The sequence below is a fragment of the Notechis scutatus genome, chromosome 1 (assembly GCF_049901735.1).
Source record: "Notechis scutatus isolate UNSWTSFEM ecotype Mainland chromosome 1, rNotScu1.2, whole genome shotgun sequence".
NCBI classification, from domain to species: Eukaryota; Metazoa; Chordata; class Lepidosauria; order Squamata; family Elapidae; genus Notechis; species Notechis scutatus.
In genome coordinates, this window is record NC_142009.1 from 334,508,672 (window position 1) to 334,525,353 (window position 16,682).

General features: G+C 43.4%; 1 protein-coding gene across 1 annotated transcript in view; it reads left to right on the plus strand.

Annotated features, from left to right (window-relative positions):
* PTPRS (protein tyrosine phosphatase receptor type S) overlaps nt 1-16,682 on the plus strand; it is a 265,570-nt gene that overhangs the window by 214,407 nt on the left and 34,481 nt on the right. Inside the window, 2 exon segments of the mRNA XM_087952781.1 lie at nt 6,591-6,688; nt 16,216-16,339. Of these exon segments, the coding sequence (XP_087808907.1) occupies nt 6,591-6,688; nt 16,216-16,339 (222 nt within the window).

The following is a 16,682-nucleotide window of genomic DNA, read 5'->3' on the forward strand; positions in this document are numbered from 1 at the left end:
CCCTAACTTAGAATAGAGAAGAGAAGAGAAGAGAAGAGAAGAGATAAGAATAAATAGAACAGAATAGAATATATGGAATAAGGAGAGAACAGAATAGAATAGAATAGAAAGAATAAGAATAAATAGAATAGAATAGAATAGAATGAATAAGGAATAGAATAGAATAGAATAGAATAGAAGGATTAAGAAAATAGAATAGAATACAATGAATAGAATAAGAATAGAGTATAGAACAGAACAGAAATATAGAAGGAATAGAATAGAATAGAATAGAATATAATATATGGAATAAGGATAGAACAGAAGAGAACAATAAAATAGAAGGAATAAGAATAGAATAGAATAGAATAGAATAGAATAGAAAATATGGAATGGAACAGAATGAACAGAACAGAACAGAATAGGAAAGAATGGAATGGAATAGAATAGAATAGAGAATAGAATGGAATAATGGAATAGAATAGAGAATAGAATGGAATAGAATAGAACAGAATAGAATAGAATAGAAGGATTAAGAATAAATAGAATAGAATACAATGGAATATAGGAATAAGGATAGAACAGAAGAACAGAACAAATAAAATAAGAAGGAATAGAGAATAAATATATGAATAAGAATAGAATAGAAGAGAATAGAATAGAATAGAATAGAATAGAATAGAATAGAAAATATGGAATGGAACAGAATGGAACAGAACAGAACACAACAGAATAGGAAAGAATGGAATGGAATAGAATAGAATAGAGAATAGAATAGAATAGAATAGAATAGAATAGAATAGAATAGAATAGAATAACAGAGTTGGAAGGGACCTTGGAGGTCTTCTAGTCCAACCCCCTGCTCAGACAGGAGACCCTCTACCATTTCGGACAAATGGTTAGCCAATCTCTTCTTTAAAACTTCCAGTGTTGGAGCATTCACAACTTCTGGAGGCAGGTTGTTCCACTGATTAATTGTTCCGGCTGTCTGGAAATTCCTCCTTAGTTGTAGGTTGTTTCACTCCTTGATTAGTTTGCTTCTTGCCCTACCTTCAGGGGCTTTGGAGAAGTACAAAAGTAAAACATACCCTCTAGTTTTGTTTTAGCTCCGCTGAGTATTTTTGGCATCTGGACAGAAATGCCTTAGCTTCTTCAGGGATGTTTTTGACTAGAGCAGCCTTCAGTTGAGAGTTTTCCTGGTGATTTCCCATCAAAATGCAGGTAGTCCTCGACTTACGATGGCAATTGAGCCCAAAATTTATGTTGCTAACAGAAAATGTTGGTTAAGTCAGTTTTGCCCCATTTTACGACCTTTCTTGCCAAAGTCCTTAAGCGAATCACTGCAGCCATTAAGTGAGTAACACGGTTCTTAAATGAAACCGGCTTCGCCATTGACTTTGTTATTTATAAGGTCACAAAAGGGGATTATTTGACCCCAGGACACTGCGACCGTCATAAATACGAGCCAGTTGCCAAGTGTCTGAATTCGGATTATGGGGATACCGCAATGGCCGTAAGTGTGAAAAACGTTCATAAGTCTTTTTTTTTCCAATGCCGTTGTAACTTTGAATGGTCACTCATTGAACAGTTGTAAGTCAAGGAATACTCATACAAGTGATCTTCACCGTATGACTGGTTGCTTAGTGAAAGATACAGCCTACCTGAGAAAAAAACAGGGTTATGGTCGTGCCTTCCCTCAGTTTTGGGCACCCAGCAACTCAACCATATTTACAGCCATTTGCAGCATCCCACAATCACACAAACGTTCCTTATGATGGTTTTGCTAAAAACCAGATCTTCACAGACGATCCCTTAAACCTGAGCCAGCAGCCAAAAAATGCTAAGGCAATTCTGGGTTGTATAAAGAGGCATAGAATCAAGACCATGCAAAGCATTAGTGCCGCTTTATAAAGCCTCAGTAAAAGCACACCTGGAATAACTGCATCCAGTTTTGGTTACATTACATTATAAAAAAGATGTTGAGATTTTGGAAAAAGCGCAGAGAAGAGCAACTAAGATAATTAAAGGTCTGGAGACTAAAATATATGAAGGATGGTTGCAGGATTTGGGTAAAAGAAGGATGGGGGGGGGGCATGATGGCAATATTACAGTATTTGAGGGGCTGCCACAAAGTATTCCAATATTTGAGGTTCTCCTGCTTGGGTGGGGGGGTTGGACTAGATGACCTATAAGGTCCCTTCCAACTCTGTTAATCTGTTAAAGAAAAGGGGGTCAATTTATTTTCCAAAGCACCAGAAGGCAAGAACAAGAAGCAACTGATGGAAACTAATCAAGGAGAGAAGCAACCTGGAATTAAGGAGAAATTCCCAACAGTGAGAACAATTAACCAGTGGGACAGCTTGCCACCAGAAGTCATGAATGCTCCAACAGTTCCTTGTCTGGCCTTCAGGTGCTTTGGAAAATAGGTTGTCCCCCTTCCTCTCTGGGACAGCCCCTCAGATATTGGAAGACTGCTACCATGTCGCCTCTGGTTCTCCTCCTTGGACTTCCAGATGGGCTGGGTTACCATCTGCCAAAGATGCAGAGGGTCGCCTTTGCTGCTGCTTTCCAACGCTAGGATTTTGTGAAATAAATATGTGCAGGGCTAATCTATGATAGATTTCCTTGGCTGTTAAAGAAGGCGGAAAGAGGGCAGGTTGTAGAAGTGGGTCACCTGGGAGTTATTATCCCCATTGAACCTTTTTTGGGGGGAGGGCAGTTCCACTGGGCAGGAACTGTATGGCGCAGCCTGCTTCGTTTTCTGCAGGAATGAAAATCTGTTTGGTTTGGGTTTTTCTTTTTTCAAATCTGGATCAAGTTTGTCTCCACTTTAGGGTATTAAAAAAAAAAGGGTAGGAACCCTCATCCACTGGAAAATAAACCGAAGGAGGAGATACTTACATCTTAATACTGGCTTTTCCAATTCTCAATTTTCAATCGTTGACTGAATACCAAATACTCCTCCAAAGGGGTGAGGGGTTTGCAATACTCCTGTCTCAGGCTCTGTTCCCTCCCCACGTGGTTTGTGGTGGGTTGCACAGTCAGCCCAGACTGCTAAGTCTTTTGCAAAAGCATCCTGTAAAACTGGCAAATGCAGCACACGCTTTTGCTATGTCTGTTTCAGGTTTTTTTGTTTTTGTTTTTAATCTCCCCTCCAGGTTTATTTTACTCTGTGCAGCCACCACTGCTTGCTGATGCTTTTAATCACGCAACACCCCGTAGGGCTCGAAATTCTCCATGGCTCCCCATCATCTCCCCACCTTTCCCTGTTTTCCTCCCTGTTTGCAAGGCATTGTGGTGGTTTTATCAGAAGGCTCACTAGAGAAAAACCATATTCTATGACTCCTGAATTATGTTCCGTTGCTTCCAGCACTCTTTCCCAAGGAATCTCGTCTCGGGCAGAATCTGTCGAGGTTCTTGATTATAGCTATGTAAAACTTGGAAAATACGTTGTCCCCCTGTAAGACAACTCTTAAGACTCCCCTGAATTGCCTCGACACTGCCCATTTTATTGCCCTTTTTCCTGAAAATTGAAGAAATGGCGAAGAGATGCTGCAAATTGGGGATTCCTTATTTGCTTGATAGTTCCAAAAGTCACCAATAAGGGAGAATATTTATAGCTCAGGGTTGAAATAAGGGGTCCTTGGTCTCCTCTGAGCTTGGTTGTTTTTTTGCAGATGTTTCAGAACAACAAAATTGGAAGGGCCCTTGGAGATTCAAATTCTCCATTTTTAATCTTCCAATCCAACCCCCTGCTGAAGCATGAGACTCTATACCATTTCAGGCAAATGATTGTCCAATCTCTTTTTTAAAATCCTCCAACGTTGGAGCACCCACAACTTCTCGAGGCAAGTTGTTCCACTGATTAAATGTTCTAAATGTCAGGAAATTCCTCCTTAGTTCTAGGTTGCTTCTCTCCTGGATTAGTTCCCATCCGTTGCTTCTTTGTCTTGCCTTCTGGTGCTTTGGAGAATAGCTTGACTCCCTCTTCTTTGAGGCAGACCCTCAAATATTGGAAGACTGCTATCATGTCACCCCTAATCCTTCTTTGCATTAAACTAGACATACCCAGTTCCTGAAAGCGTTCTTCATATGTTTTAGCCACCAGTCCTCTAAATTCATTGTAGGTAACATCATCAGTACTAGTCCCACCATAGCACCAGTCACTAGCACTGATGATGTTACCTAGATGGGCAACAAAACGTCTGCAAGAAAACAACGAACTTAGAGTCTACCAGGTATGCATCAGTTCCAAAAAAATAGCAAGAAGCCTTGACAATATAAGAGAAAACTCCCCCTCAACTGCAAACAAAAGTGATGGTATTTCTGAGTGTTTTTCTAAACGCTCCCTTTCCAGAAATTAGTGCTTCATTGTCCTTATTAAATATGCCTCAGGTTTTGGTAGAAGGAACATTCACCTTTTCCACAGCAGCCTGATGAACTGCAGACCCTAAATTTGATTATATTCCTTTGGGTAAAGCAAAGACTGAATTTAACGCAGTGACTTCATGCCTTCTTAACACGGGAGCAAATTCCCCCCTGAAGTCAGTGCTGTGAAATCAACTTATATAACAGACATATATTACACAGGTTTCTGGACAATAACCTTCATTAGATGCCTAAACATAACAAGGTACCGGAGTAAATCACTTTAACGTGGCAACACAAACATTTCTCCAAACTGTTGCTATTTCCCGGTCCATACCTTCCTGCTGTGAAAGCAAACGTTGTGTGGAAAATTGTTTTATTCATATTTTAATACAGCTGCATTCTCCTTTCACTATTTCTTCCTTCCCTCAATCTGCCCTGACAATACCAGGCATTAGTCTTGAGATCCAATATATATAGTGGAAGTGTGGCCACATATGTATGTATGTATGTATGTATATGTATATGTGTGGCCACACTTCCACCTACATTGTTCAAGTTGCACATTTGAAGGGGGAAGCTCTCAAAAGATATGAATATGCTTAAATCCAAGAAGAAGAAAAATTATATGAGGCCTCTGGATTATTAGTAACAGCAGGGCTTGGATGGCTTCCTTGGAATGGAGGGTAAAACGTTATCCACCAAAAAACAAGACAAAACTATACGCAAAGAGGATTTTTTCCCTTGGTCCCTCGCAGAGACCAAGGGAAATAATTTTGGTTATAATTTTGGCATTTTTTTTTAATTTTGTTTTTTCCCCCCCTTCTCTCAGACCCTACAATATAGCAGAAACTTTGGAGAGGGAAGGGATGCTTATGAATTGACTTTCAAAAGCCCCATCCCTCTTGATTTCAATTGCAGTTTTATTTTATTTTTTAATAAACAGGTCCCACAGCCTGTAAATCCCACTGATCTAACAGAAAAATAGAGGCCTCAGATTAGATGGATGATTTCAGGAGGAAACAGCACGTGTTTCCTAAATTTTACAAGAATTTCTTAAATACAAAAAATTGTGAATTCTCTCCCTCCCCCTCCCCGGGAGATTTTTTTGTCCCCTTCTCCAGGTGCCAAGGGCTAGTTTTCCTACTTTCTCCAGGATAAGATTGAATAATCTTAAATAAATGACCTCCCTCTTGTCCTTTGCTTTCAGAGACATGTTAACCCCAGGTAAAGCATGACATCCAGGGGAACCTCTTTAGCCCGAAAGGGAATTTATTTCTCCTGAAAGGAAAAGTTTCTGCTTTGGTGGGCCAGATACTCAGATGCTTCCTCAAAGGGGGATGTTGCCAACAACAACAACAACAACAACAACCTACTGGATGGCATCACTTAAATCAGATTTCTTTTCCTGCCCAATTGCTTGTAGTAATTTATCTTTCCAGCGCAAAGGCAGACCTGTCAATCTCTGATCCAGGGAGGGGCACCTGTGACAGACTTTACAACTGGGAGTTCTGGGAGTTGAAGTCCGCAGGTCGTAAAGTTGTCGTCGTTGCCTGCCCTTGCTCTTATCATAGGTGGCAGCAACTTTTTGGAAAAGCCTCCACAGATTTGGGCTGCACCCCTACACACACCTGTTATGTTCTCATTCCTCCAGGCAACCCAGCTCCAACCCCTCCCCTCCCCTTCGATGTGGATGAGAGTAAGTGGGTGTGAAATTTGATGAAGATCATTTTTATAGCCAACACATTTTATTCCTGGCACCTTGGCATCCTGGCCCTCCCAATGTTGTGTTGTGTTTCCATTTTATTTGAAGACTCTGCTTTTCCCTTCCTGGACCTGACCTGTAAAAGCCCCCTCCCCCTTTCAAAATGGCTAGCAAGGGGTTGTGGTCAGAATCTCTGTGTCTAGTTCGTTCCTTCCCTTACCCATTTTTCATGCTCCTCGATAAAATTCACATTTTTCTGCTGTTTTGTGTTGAGATTGGGGCCATAACGGGGAATTTTCTTCTTCTTCTTCTTTTTTTTTGTTCCAAAGGACACAATTTCGAGCCCTCAGTTTTCCCTTCCCACTCTATCCCACCTTTTTCTAACCGTTGTTCCATTGCAGTTATTTCCTTTTTTTTTTTTTTTTTGGTCATTCGACTTAGTGACACATCTCTCATTTTATTCCAAACTAATGGCTTCAATTGAAGGAGAATTTCTCCCTCCCACTCCCCACATATATCTTCTCTTTCGCCTTCCCAGGTATGCTGAACCATCCACCGATCCCCATTTCGGAGCTGGCAGATCACACGGAGCACCTGAAAGCCAACGATAATCTGAAGCTGTCTCAGGAATATGAGGTATGAGTTGGGGGCTCTGTCAAAGGAGGTGGGAAGCATCACCAAGTGATGGGGTGGCAGGATGAAAACCCCCGTAGTGAAAATCTTCCTTTCTGCTTAGAGTCATAAGAGCTAATCAGTGTGCAATTCCATTTGGCAAGCAGGTAGACTGCACAGGCCTTGAAAATCATTCGGATTATGCGCTAACTTTCAAATCCATTTCTTCCATTGATTAAAGCAGCCTGGTGTGCTTTAGCCGTGCAATCGCACATGGACAACTGAGAAATTGCTTTACAGAAAGTCCTTGACTTACAACCATTTGCATAGCAGCTGTTGGAAACTACAACGGACCTGAAAAAAAGGACTTACGGCCGTTACACTTACACTGATACCCTTTGTCATGCCCCTGTCAGAATCTGATTTGGAGGGGGAGGCGGAACAGCTGACAGGGAGGGGGAGTGTGGCTGTGGAGGAAACTGGGGAAGGGCAAAGTCTGGCTGGGCAGAGCAGGGTAGAGGTGGAACAAGGGAGAGGGAGTTCAGAGGAAGGCCCAGGCCCACCCCCTCTTCATCCTAGGGCATGCAGGGAGGAATGGAGAAGGAAGCAATGTGAGTTGCGTGACTTACGAGGAAGGAAAGGGCCCTGATTCCCTTCATTAGCTGCAGATGGGAACACCGTGTTTAAAAAGGGAAGCTGCGCACAGCAAAGGAGCAAGTCATGAATTATCTGTTATTGTCGAGGCTTATCTGTGTTTCTGATGTCTTCCCAACTATGTGTGTTTTGTTGCCCTTTGAAGTCTGCAATTCCCAATCCTTCCCTGTCCAGTTAATGGCTGCAGCCTGGTTTGTGTGGATTTTTAGTTACAGTTTTATGTACTTTGTTTTCGGACTGAATTTCCTCCATTAAAGACTGTTCTTGGGAGAGTTTTTTCTCCAGCCAAAAGTAACCTGGACATTGGGGGCAAAATTGGAGGTATTAAACGGACTCTTCTTGCTTATTTGACTGTGTTTCCTTTGTGCCCCACCCCGAGTCATCACACCCATTGCAATATCCCCGTAGTCACGTGATCAAACTTTGGCTGCTTGGCAACTGATTCATATTTATGACGTGATCCCCTTTTGCGACCTTCAGACAAGCAGAATCAATGGGGAAGCCAGATTCTCTTAACAACCAGGGCACTAACTTAACAATGGCGGTGGATTCACTTGACAATTGTGGCAAGAAAGGTCGTAACACAGGGCAAAATCTACTTAACAGCTGTCTTGCTTAGCAATGGAGGTTTTGGACTTGACTTATCAGAAGACACAAAAGGTGATCACATGACCCCCCCAGGACATTGCCACAGTCGTAAGTGTGAAAAATTGTCATAAGTCTCGTTTGTTGAAACTTCAAATGGTCACTAAGCAAACGGTTGTAAGGCGAGGATTAGCTGTAATCTCAGTCTTCTCCATCACTAAAATTCCAAAGTATTGCTCTTAGGAATGCAACTTTTGTCATGGAGGTTCTCTCCATTCTTCTTGTTTCTAGATATTGCTGTTTTCTATAGTTATTTCCCATCTCTATGGCTGCCTGCAAGAAGCACATTTGGGCAATGTTCCATAATCACCAAGACAGCAAATCTATTTTAAAAAAATCTTTACAAACATTATTTAAAAAGTCATTATTAAAAAAAAAAACCTATCGAAAATTTAAAATGTTGTTATTGCTGCTATTCTCCTTCAGGGAAATAAATACCTGCTTCTCTATAAACCTTCCCTTCAGGTTTAATCTTGATATACCAGTACTGACATGAAATAAATGATAAGATGGACTGGGAATAATATTTTATCAGAATGGAAAGATCGGTTTCTCTATCCTCTTAAAGCAGTATATTCCAGCCTCTGGGTGTGTGGACCACAATTCCCAGAATTCTCAACAACAGCGATGGCTGGCTCTGGAATTCTGGGGTTTGAAGTTTACACCTCTGGAAATTGCCCAGGTTCAGAAACAGTGCCTTAAAGCAGGGGTCCCCAACCACCGGGCCATGGACCGGTACCGGTCCGTGGAACATTTCCTACCGGGCTGCCGGTTTGCTGGGCGCCGCCATCTTGTTTGACGAGAAAGTGCTTCCGGGTGAGCTTTTCCGGTTGGAAAGCGGCGTTTGGGTCCTGAAGGAATCTTTGCGCCTTAGTTTCATCGAAGGGGGGGGTGGCTTCGAACGAAACTAAGGCACGAGGATTCTTTCAGCACCCAAGGCAAGGCGAGCCGAGCGACCGTCCCGAAGCCGTCCCGAAGCGAAGCCCATCGACAAAGGTACAAAGGAGGAGTTGAAGGTGGCGGGGAGAAGCGGGGGACGGCTGGCTGGCCGGTCGCTCGGCTCGCCTTGCCTTGTCATGCGTGCTGATGCCGGTACCGGGCCGCGGATCATTTTGTGATGCTGGTACCGGGCCGTGGCACAAAAAAGGTTGGGGGCCACTGCCTTAAAGCATCTTATTAAGCTACCTGAGTCTGCACCAGGGCAGCTAAACAGTCTTGATTCCTGCAGTAATCCTCGGTTGGTTCAGATTCAAACACGTCTCTAGTTTACTCTGAAACAGGGGTGTCTAATTCGATTTCATTGAGGGCCGCATCAGGGTTGTGTTTGATTTTGGGGGGCCAGAGTGGGTGTGGCCAGCTTGACATCACTCTTGTCGGGGATGCCTGTGGTGCCAGCGAAAATGGGCTCCCGAGCTCTGTTTTCGGCTGCGGTGGCCTCCTGCAAACTTCTGTCAATGAAAACGGAGCTCGGGAGGGCCGCAGGCACCTCTCCTGAGCTCCGTTTTCCCTGGCAGAAGGCTGTAGGGTGCCATCACAGCTGAAAACTATGCTCAGGAGCCCATTTTCGCTGACAGAGCTCTTGGGCCACCACAGGTGCCCCCGACACGAGGGACATCGAGCTGGCCATGCCCACCCTGGCCCCCTGAGGTCAAATACCATCCTCAATGAAATTGAGTTTTGACACCCTTGCTCTAAGAACAAGTTTTGTTTGTCCCTGAGGATGCCATGGCATCGTTCTATCCCAAAGTCAGTACAGACAAGATATTCACTTGATCAACATTTTGACCCAAACACCCACCACCATACAAATACCCATGTGTGCAAAATTCGATCCAAAAAAAACCTAAACCTTCCAATGACTTTGTGTGCACGCATCCCTGTAGTGTATCTTTCTCTTGCTAAATTGCCAACACCACAGTTGCAACCGCAAGAATCTATTCTTATAGCAAGGTCTTGGCACCTAGACAGCGCGGCTGTGATGATGTAATAGATGCATCGAAGAGATAACCCTCTGCTCCCCGAACGTCCCCAGCCCACCTCATTAATTTCATAAAAATGAGAATAACAAGCACTGTTGTTAGAGACGGGAGTTTCTCACTGTTTAACTGTTGGAAGTGTGTGTTTCGATTTGAAAGTTCTTGCTAAGAGTGTGATTGTGTTCCCTCTGTAGAGCTGCTATACTGAGTTTGCCATTTCTGAACTTGATTGGCGCGATGAATCCTTTCTAATTTTTGTTTTAAAGAGGAAAAAAAATCATCAGCTCTAAAGGGGTTACGCCCACGCCACATACCCCTGGATTAGCCCGGTTTTCTGAGTTTGTTGGGTATACAGTATATTCAATCATCTTAAACCATTTTGGATAGGAAAAAAAAATCAAGCCATAATTAAGACTAATCATGTTTAATTTGTGGAAAGCAGCTGCTGGCCGCGATTTGACCTGCTGGTTTGGGTTATGAAGAAGGTCAGGATGTGGTACCAGTGACGTTATGCAAAAAAATTAAAAAAAAGGAATAAGAAATACCAAGATCCCAAAATGAAAGTAGGACAGGGGTCTTCAAACTTGACAAATTTAAGACTTGTGGACTTCAACTCCCAGAATTCCCAAGCTAACATGACTGGAGGAGGAATTCTGGGAGTTGAAGTCCACGAGTCTTAAACTTGCCAAGTTTGAAGTAGGAGATGAGAAAAACAGAAGGAAATATAGTCATCTTCGACTAGTGGACTCTTCCCATCACAGTCATAAGTTGCAAGAGTCGTAAATCTGGGGACCTTTTTTTGTGTCGGTTGTTAATCAAATGCCACGTCCATTAAGCAAACATCATGACTGTTAAGCGAAAGAGTGGTTTGCTATGGATGCGGTTTTGTCCAAAAACAAAAGTAATTCAGAGCTGAAGAAGCTTCTTGGATGAGAAGCAAAACGTCTTCAAAGAAAAAACAGAAAGTCCAGTGGCCTCTTGAAAAAAAAAAGCACCTTTGGGACAAAGGTAATTACCAGTTTTTGGTAAAACAATTATAAAACAGAGCCAGTTTAGTCTAGTCGCTAAAGGCACCAAGCTAGAAACCAGGGGGCCATGAGTTCCAATCCCACCCTAGCCATGAGAGCCAGCTGGGTAACTTTGAGCCCAGCCCACCTTGTTGTGGGGAAAATAGGTGGAGGAAGGAGCGTTAGGTACGTTGGCTGCCTTGAGCTATTTGTAAAAGCCATGAAAGACAGTTAGATATATAGATGAAAGAGAGGGAGAGAGAGAAATTCCTCTGCTTACCTAGGAATAATATAGACCATGTTTCGCAACTTTAACCTCTTGAAGATAGATGAACTTCCAATTCCCAGAATTCCCGTTCTTGCCTTTTTTGAAGGAGTTAAACATCCTTATTTTAAGAAAGAAAAGGCAGCTCTTTATGTGGGAATGGCTGGAGGAAGGATGGAGGAGCAACGCGGCCGAAAAGACCTGGAGAATCAGAGAAGTAAAGCTAAACAGGGCCTAATAATAGGAAGGGCGATGAGGCAGGAGAGAGAGATTTAAAAAAAAACACTGCCCCTGGGTCAACTTGGCAGAGAAGGAGGCCCAACGGTGGATAAATTCCAGCAAGGTATAGAAATAACTCCCCAAATCTGTTTCCAGCCAGCTCCAAGCAGTTTTTACAGTGTATGAATTGCTAATTGCCCAAGTAGATGATCGGAAAAGATTCTCATCTCTGCAGGGGCCTTTTCTAACCCATCTCAGCATTCGGGCAGGGCGGGCTGGCTGGCTGGCTGGCAGGCAAGGAGAAAGCTAATGTATTCTCTCTGCCAAGGCTTATTGCCGTTTCCCCCTGGTGCCTAATCTGCATAATGTAATATCCAAAAGTGCTTTTTGGCTTCCTTCCAGGACAGCCACCTCCTCCTAAACTGCAGATTGAGATTGTTTTTTTTAAGAAAAGAAAAGAAAAGAAAAGAAAAGAGAGAGGGGAGGGGAGGAGGGAAGAAAGGAAGGAAGGAGAATGAGGAAAGAAAAAGAGAGAAAGGGGAAAGGAGGAAAGGGGGAGAATGGGAAGGAATCAAGAGAAGAAAGGAAGGGAGAATGGAAGGAGAATGAGGAAGGAAAAAGGAGGGAAGGGACAAAAAGAAAGAAGGAGAATGGGGAAGGAAACAAAGAGAGAGGAGGGAAGGGAGGAAGGAGAATGAGGAAGGAATATGAGAGATGGAAAGGAAGGAAGGAAAAGGAGGGAGAGGAGGGAAGGGAGGAAAGGAAAGGAAAGAAGGAGAATGGGGAAGGAATCAAAGAGAGAGGCGGGAAGGGAGGAAGGAGGGAAGAAAGAAAGGAAGGAGAATGAGGAAGGAAAAAGGGAAGGGACAAAAAGAAAGAAGGAGAATGAGGAAGGAAAAAGAGGGAGAAAGGAGGGAAGGGAGGAGGGAGGAAAGGAAAGAAGGAGAACGGGGAAAGAAACGAAGGGAGGGGGAGGGAGGAAGAGAGAGGAGGGAAAAGAGGGAGGAGTGAGGGAGGGAAGGAAGGAAGGAGAATGAGGAAGGAATATGAGAGATGGAAAGGAAGGAAGGAAGGAAAAGGAGTGAGAAAGGAAGGAAGGAAGGAAGGAAGGAAGGAAGGAGAAAAGAAGGAAATGGAGAGAAGGAGGGAGGGAGGGAGGAAAAGAAAGAAGGAGAATGAGGAAAGCAAAAGAGGGAGGGAGGGAGGAAGGAAAGAGAATGAGGAAGGAAAAGGAAGGGGGAGGGAGGGAGAAACTTAATGAAATTAACAAGATGCAGAACTCCAGGCAAGCAACAATCCATTTGCAAAGACTTTGCACAAGGGGCTTGTTTTAACACCCCAGAAGGCTCCATGGTGCAGCTTCTCAGATGCTCCTGAGTGTAGCTGGTGGGATGCATTTTTAGTCTTAAGGAGAGAAGGGTGTGCTGCTGCTGGCATAATAAAGCCTTGGACGGTTTCCAGAATCTAATAGGGGAGCTGTGGATTGGCAAGGTCCCCTTAACCGCATCCCCGTGACTCCTTCCTTCCTCCCTCCCTCCTTCCTCCCTTCCTTCCTTCCTTCCTTCCTTCCTTCCTTCCTTCCTTCCTTCCTTCCTTCCTTCCCTCTTCCCTGCCCTTGTTTACCCACCAAACTGCTTGCCTTCTTTCTGATCAAACAGGGAAATTTTCCAATTGGCTGCTGTCAACCTTTAATTCAGCCCCTTTTTGGAGGGGAGGGTGGGAATGCAAAATTGCAGTCTTGAGGCACAATTGGAGGTGAAAAAAGATGATAATATTTGTGTATCCAGCTTTGTGTGCTTTAGGATGATGCAGTTAAAGCCTGGAAATTTCAGACTGGGTATTTCTCCCTCCCCTTTTTTTTTCTTCTTCTTCTTCCTTTAATAGCTTCTAGCTCTCCTGAGTTATAGACAAAGCTTCAAAGTATGTGGATCATGCTTATGCAAAGCGAAGGGAATAAAGTTGAAGTGTGTGTGTGTGTGTGTGTGTGTATTTTCCCAGCTCTGGTCAGGCCTCTATAGTTTTAGGGGTTTTGTGTGTGTGTGTGTGTGTGTGTTTTTCTCAGTGCAGAATTTTGTTGATTTGCTTGAAGCGCACAACTGGCACAGCCATACTTTGAATTCCAGACTCTGAAAGGTCATCCCATTTAATCTCCTGTGACTTCAGGAAACTCAATTCGAGCATCCTGACCACAAATGGCTCCATTTAGCTTTTGCGAAATAAATCTCTTTAAAAAAAAAAAAAAAGACAAGAAAACGCCCACTTTCTTCTGAGCTGGGATTGTTTCCTTAATTTCGGTATTGTGTTTCCGATTGAGGTGGCCTTGTGACCCCCAGAGGGGTCAATTGTTTCCTCTTATGGCTTATTCAGGGATCTTATCGCTGAAAACATATTGCCTCTGACTGGGTCTTTGTCTGAGCTCCTCTTAAACCTCTTTCTTTTTCTTAGCAGCCCACTGAGCTGATAGCTAGTTTCACTGATGATAATGAGCGATTGCACAAGAAATCTGAATGGACCAATCAGTTGTCTATTTTGAACTGAAGTGGCCACCATCCTGGCCACATCATTCAATGTCCATGGAGATTCGCAGTCATCCAGCTCAGGGTTGTTGTCCCAAAGGTGCTTTTTAAAGAGGAAATAGGACTTTCTTTGGGTTTTTTTTTCTTTTCTGGAAGGCATTTTGCTTCTCCTTCAAGAAGCTTCTTCTTCAACTGAAGAAACTTCCTAGAATAGAAGCAAAACATCTTCGAGGAAAAAAAAACCCCAAAGAAAGTCCAATTTACTCTTGAAAAAGCCACCTTTGTGATTAAGAAAATATTGGAATGTGCAGAAATGAGTAGATTAACATTGGCAATTAGAGAACAAGAAGAAATGGAGTATTATATGATTTGGAATTTAACAGATAATCAGAGTTTGAAGGGACCTTGTAGGTCATCTAGTCCAACGTCCCCCTCCAAGCAGGAGACCCTACACCATTTCTGACAGATGGCAGTCCAGTCTCTTCTTGAAAGTCTCAAGTGGTGGCGCTCCCACAACTTCTGAGGGCAATTTCTGTTCCATTTGGTTGATTGTTCTCCCTGTCAGAAAGTTTCTCCTTATTTCCAGGCTGAATCTCTCCTTGATCAGTTTTCATCTATTAATTCCTTCTCTGGCCTTTGGGTGCCTTGGAAAATAGCTTGACCCCCTCCTCCTCTCTGGGGCAGCCCCCCAAATACTGGAAGACTGCTATCGTGTCTCCCCTGGTCCTTCTCTTCCCTAGACAAGCTAGGCCCAGTTCCTGCAACTGTTCATTGTATGTTTTAGCCTCCAGTCCCCTCATCATCCTGATTGCTCTTTTTTTATATAAATTTATTTATTTTATAAATGGTTGGAAAATAAAGTAAGAGATTAAATGATATTGTTATAACGATATATAATGCTGAATAGGCTATAATATGAATGTAAAGAAATGTATACAAATATTAATATGTGCACAAGATATATGTACCCAGTCGACACACTGTATAACTGAAAGATGGTTTTATTTTTTGTTTTTGTTATAAAAATAAAAAACTTCTTATAAAAAAAGAAAAAGCACCTTTGGGCTACCTGTACAGAGTCTCCCAAATGATGAGAACATTTTTTTTTGGAGTGAAAGTAATTCAGTCCCACAATGTCATCATACTTTATCACATGTTCATTTACCTTGATTGCCCTTATAGATCACTTGCAGTCTTTTTCACTGTTCTATTGTCATAGTGATTACAGGGAGTCCTCCACTTAACGCCCACAATTGAGCCCAACATTTCTGTTGCTAGGCAAGACAGTTGTTAAGTGAGTTTTGCCCCATTTTAATGACTTTTCTTGCCACTGTTGTTAAACGGATCTCTGCAGTTGCTAAGCTAGTAACAAGGTTGTTAAGTGAACCTGGCTTTCCCATTGAATTTCCCTCTAAGGAGGTGGCAAAATGGGATGGTGTAACTCTAGGACACTGCAACCGTCATAAACATGAGCCCTGTCAGGGCTGCGGTAGTTACCCCCATTTAAATCAAGCCAAACTTCCAAAACTTCAAAAGGATTTCTTGAGAGTTAACATGTCTGGCACTGCCTGGGTGTAGCCGACTCTCAGGCACATCATTCCTTGTCACTCTTGACCCTGGTTTTCCCTCCCACCCCTCTGGGTGTATCGTAATTCATATCCTCCAATGGGACACCTCCATAGCCATCAATCATGTTCTCCAGTTAGAAATTTACTCAGCACAAACTGCAGTCACCTAGTTACTATCTTTGAAAACAGTTATGGAATGCAGTTTCTGTTTGCAAGCTGCCACACTGCTCTTTCGAACCCCTTTGCCCCCCCTCCCTTTTTGTTGGCAACTCTAAAATGGCCATAGAAATGTGTTATGAGTTGACAAGCCCGTTGACAAGCATCCAAACTTTGACCACATGATCCAATGGGATGCTGTAATGGTTTAAGAGTGGAAAAAACGGTCCTAAAGTCACTTTTTTTCAGTGCCGTTGTGACTTTGAACAGTCACTAAACAAATTGTTGTAAGTCGAGGACTACCTGTAGTTGGGAGGAAGATAGAAGAGGTACTTTCTCTTCTCTTCTTGCTTCCTTGATCCAGTATTTTGCAAATGTAACTTCCACAATCCCACAAAAGCCACCCTTGACTGGTGATTTTGAGGCCATTTCTAGCATTTTTAGAAGGCGCCGGATTGAAAAAAAAGAAGACTTAACCGTGAATTTGGAACAGAAAAGGAAGGTCGTTGGGTCTTAATGCGTTTTCCTCCTCCCGTCTCTTCTAGTCCATCGATCCCGGGCAACAGTTCACTTGGGAACACTCCAACCTCGAGGTGAATAAGCCCAAGAACCGCTACGCCAACGTCATTGCCTACGACCATTCTCGGGTCATCCTCCTCCCGATCGAAGGTACAGATGAAATTGTGTGTGTGGGGGGGAGGAGAAATGGGTTGTGGGTTGGCCTCCTCAAAGGCAGAGAGTCCCATCATGGGTTTGTTGTTTTTGTTTTTTGCTGTCAAGAATTTGCTCTTCCTGTACAAACCTTAGGTCAGCTCAAGAGGACTTCCTCTTGAGGGGAGGGCTGCTGGGGGCTCGCTGGGGTCCGGGAGAGCCCCTAGCTAAGATTCTGTGCAGTTTGGAGGGCCCCTCCCCAATCCCACTCCTGGCTGGCCCTCCCCACCCTCCTCCCCTCCCAGGAGTCCCCAGCCGGCCTGTTTTGGATGCAGGTCAGAGCAGGGCCCGTGTGGAGGGA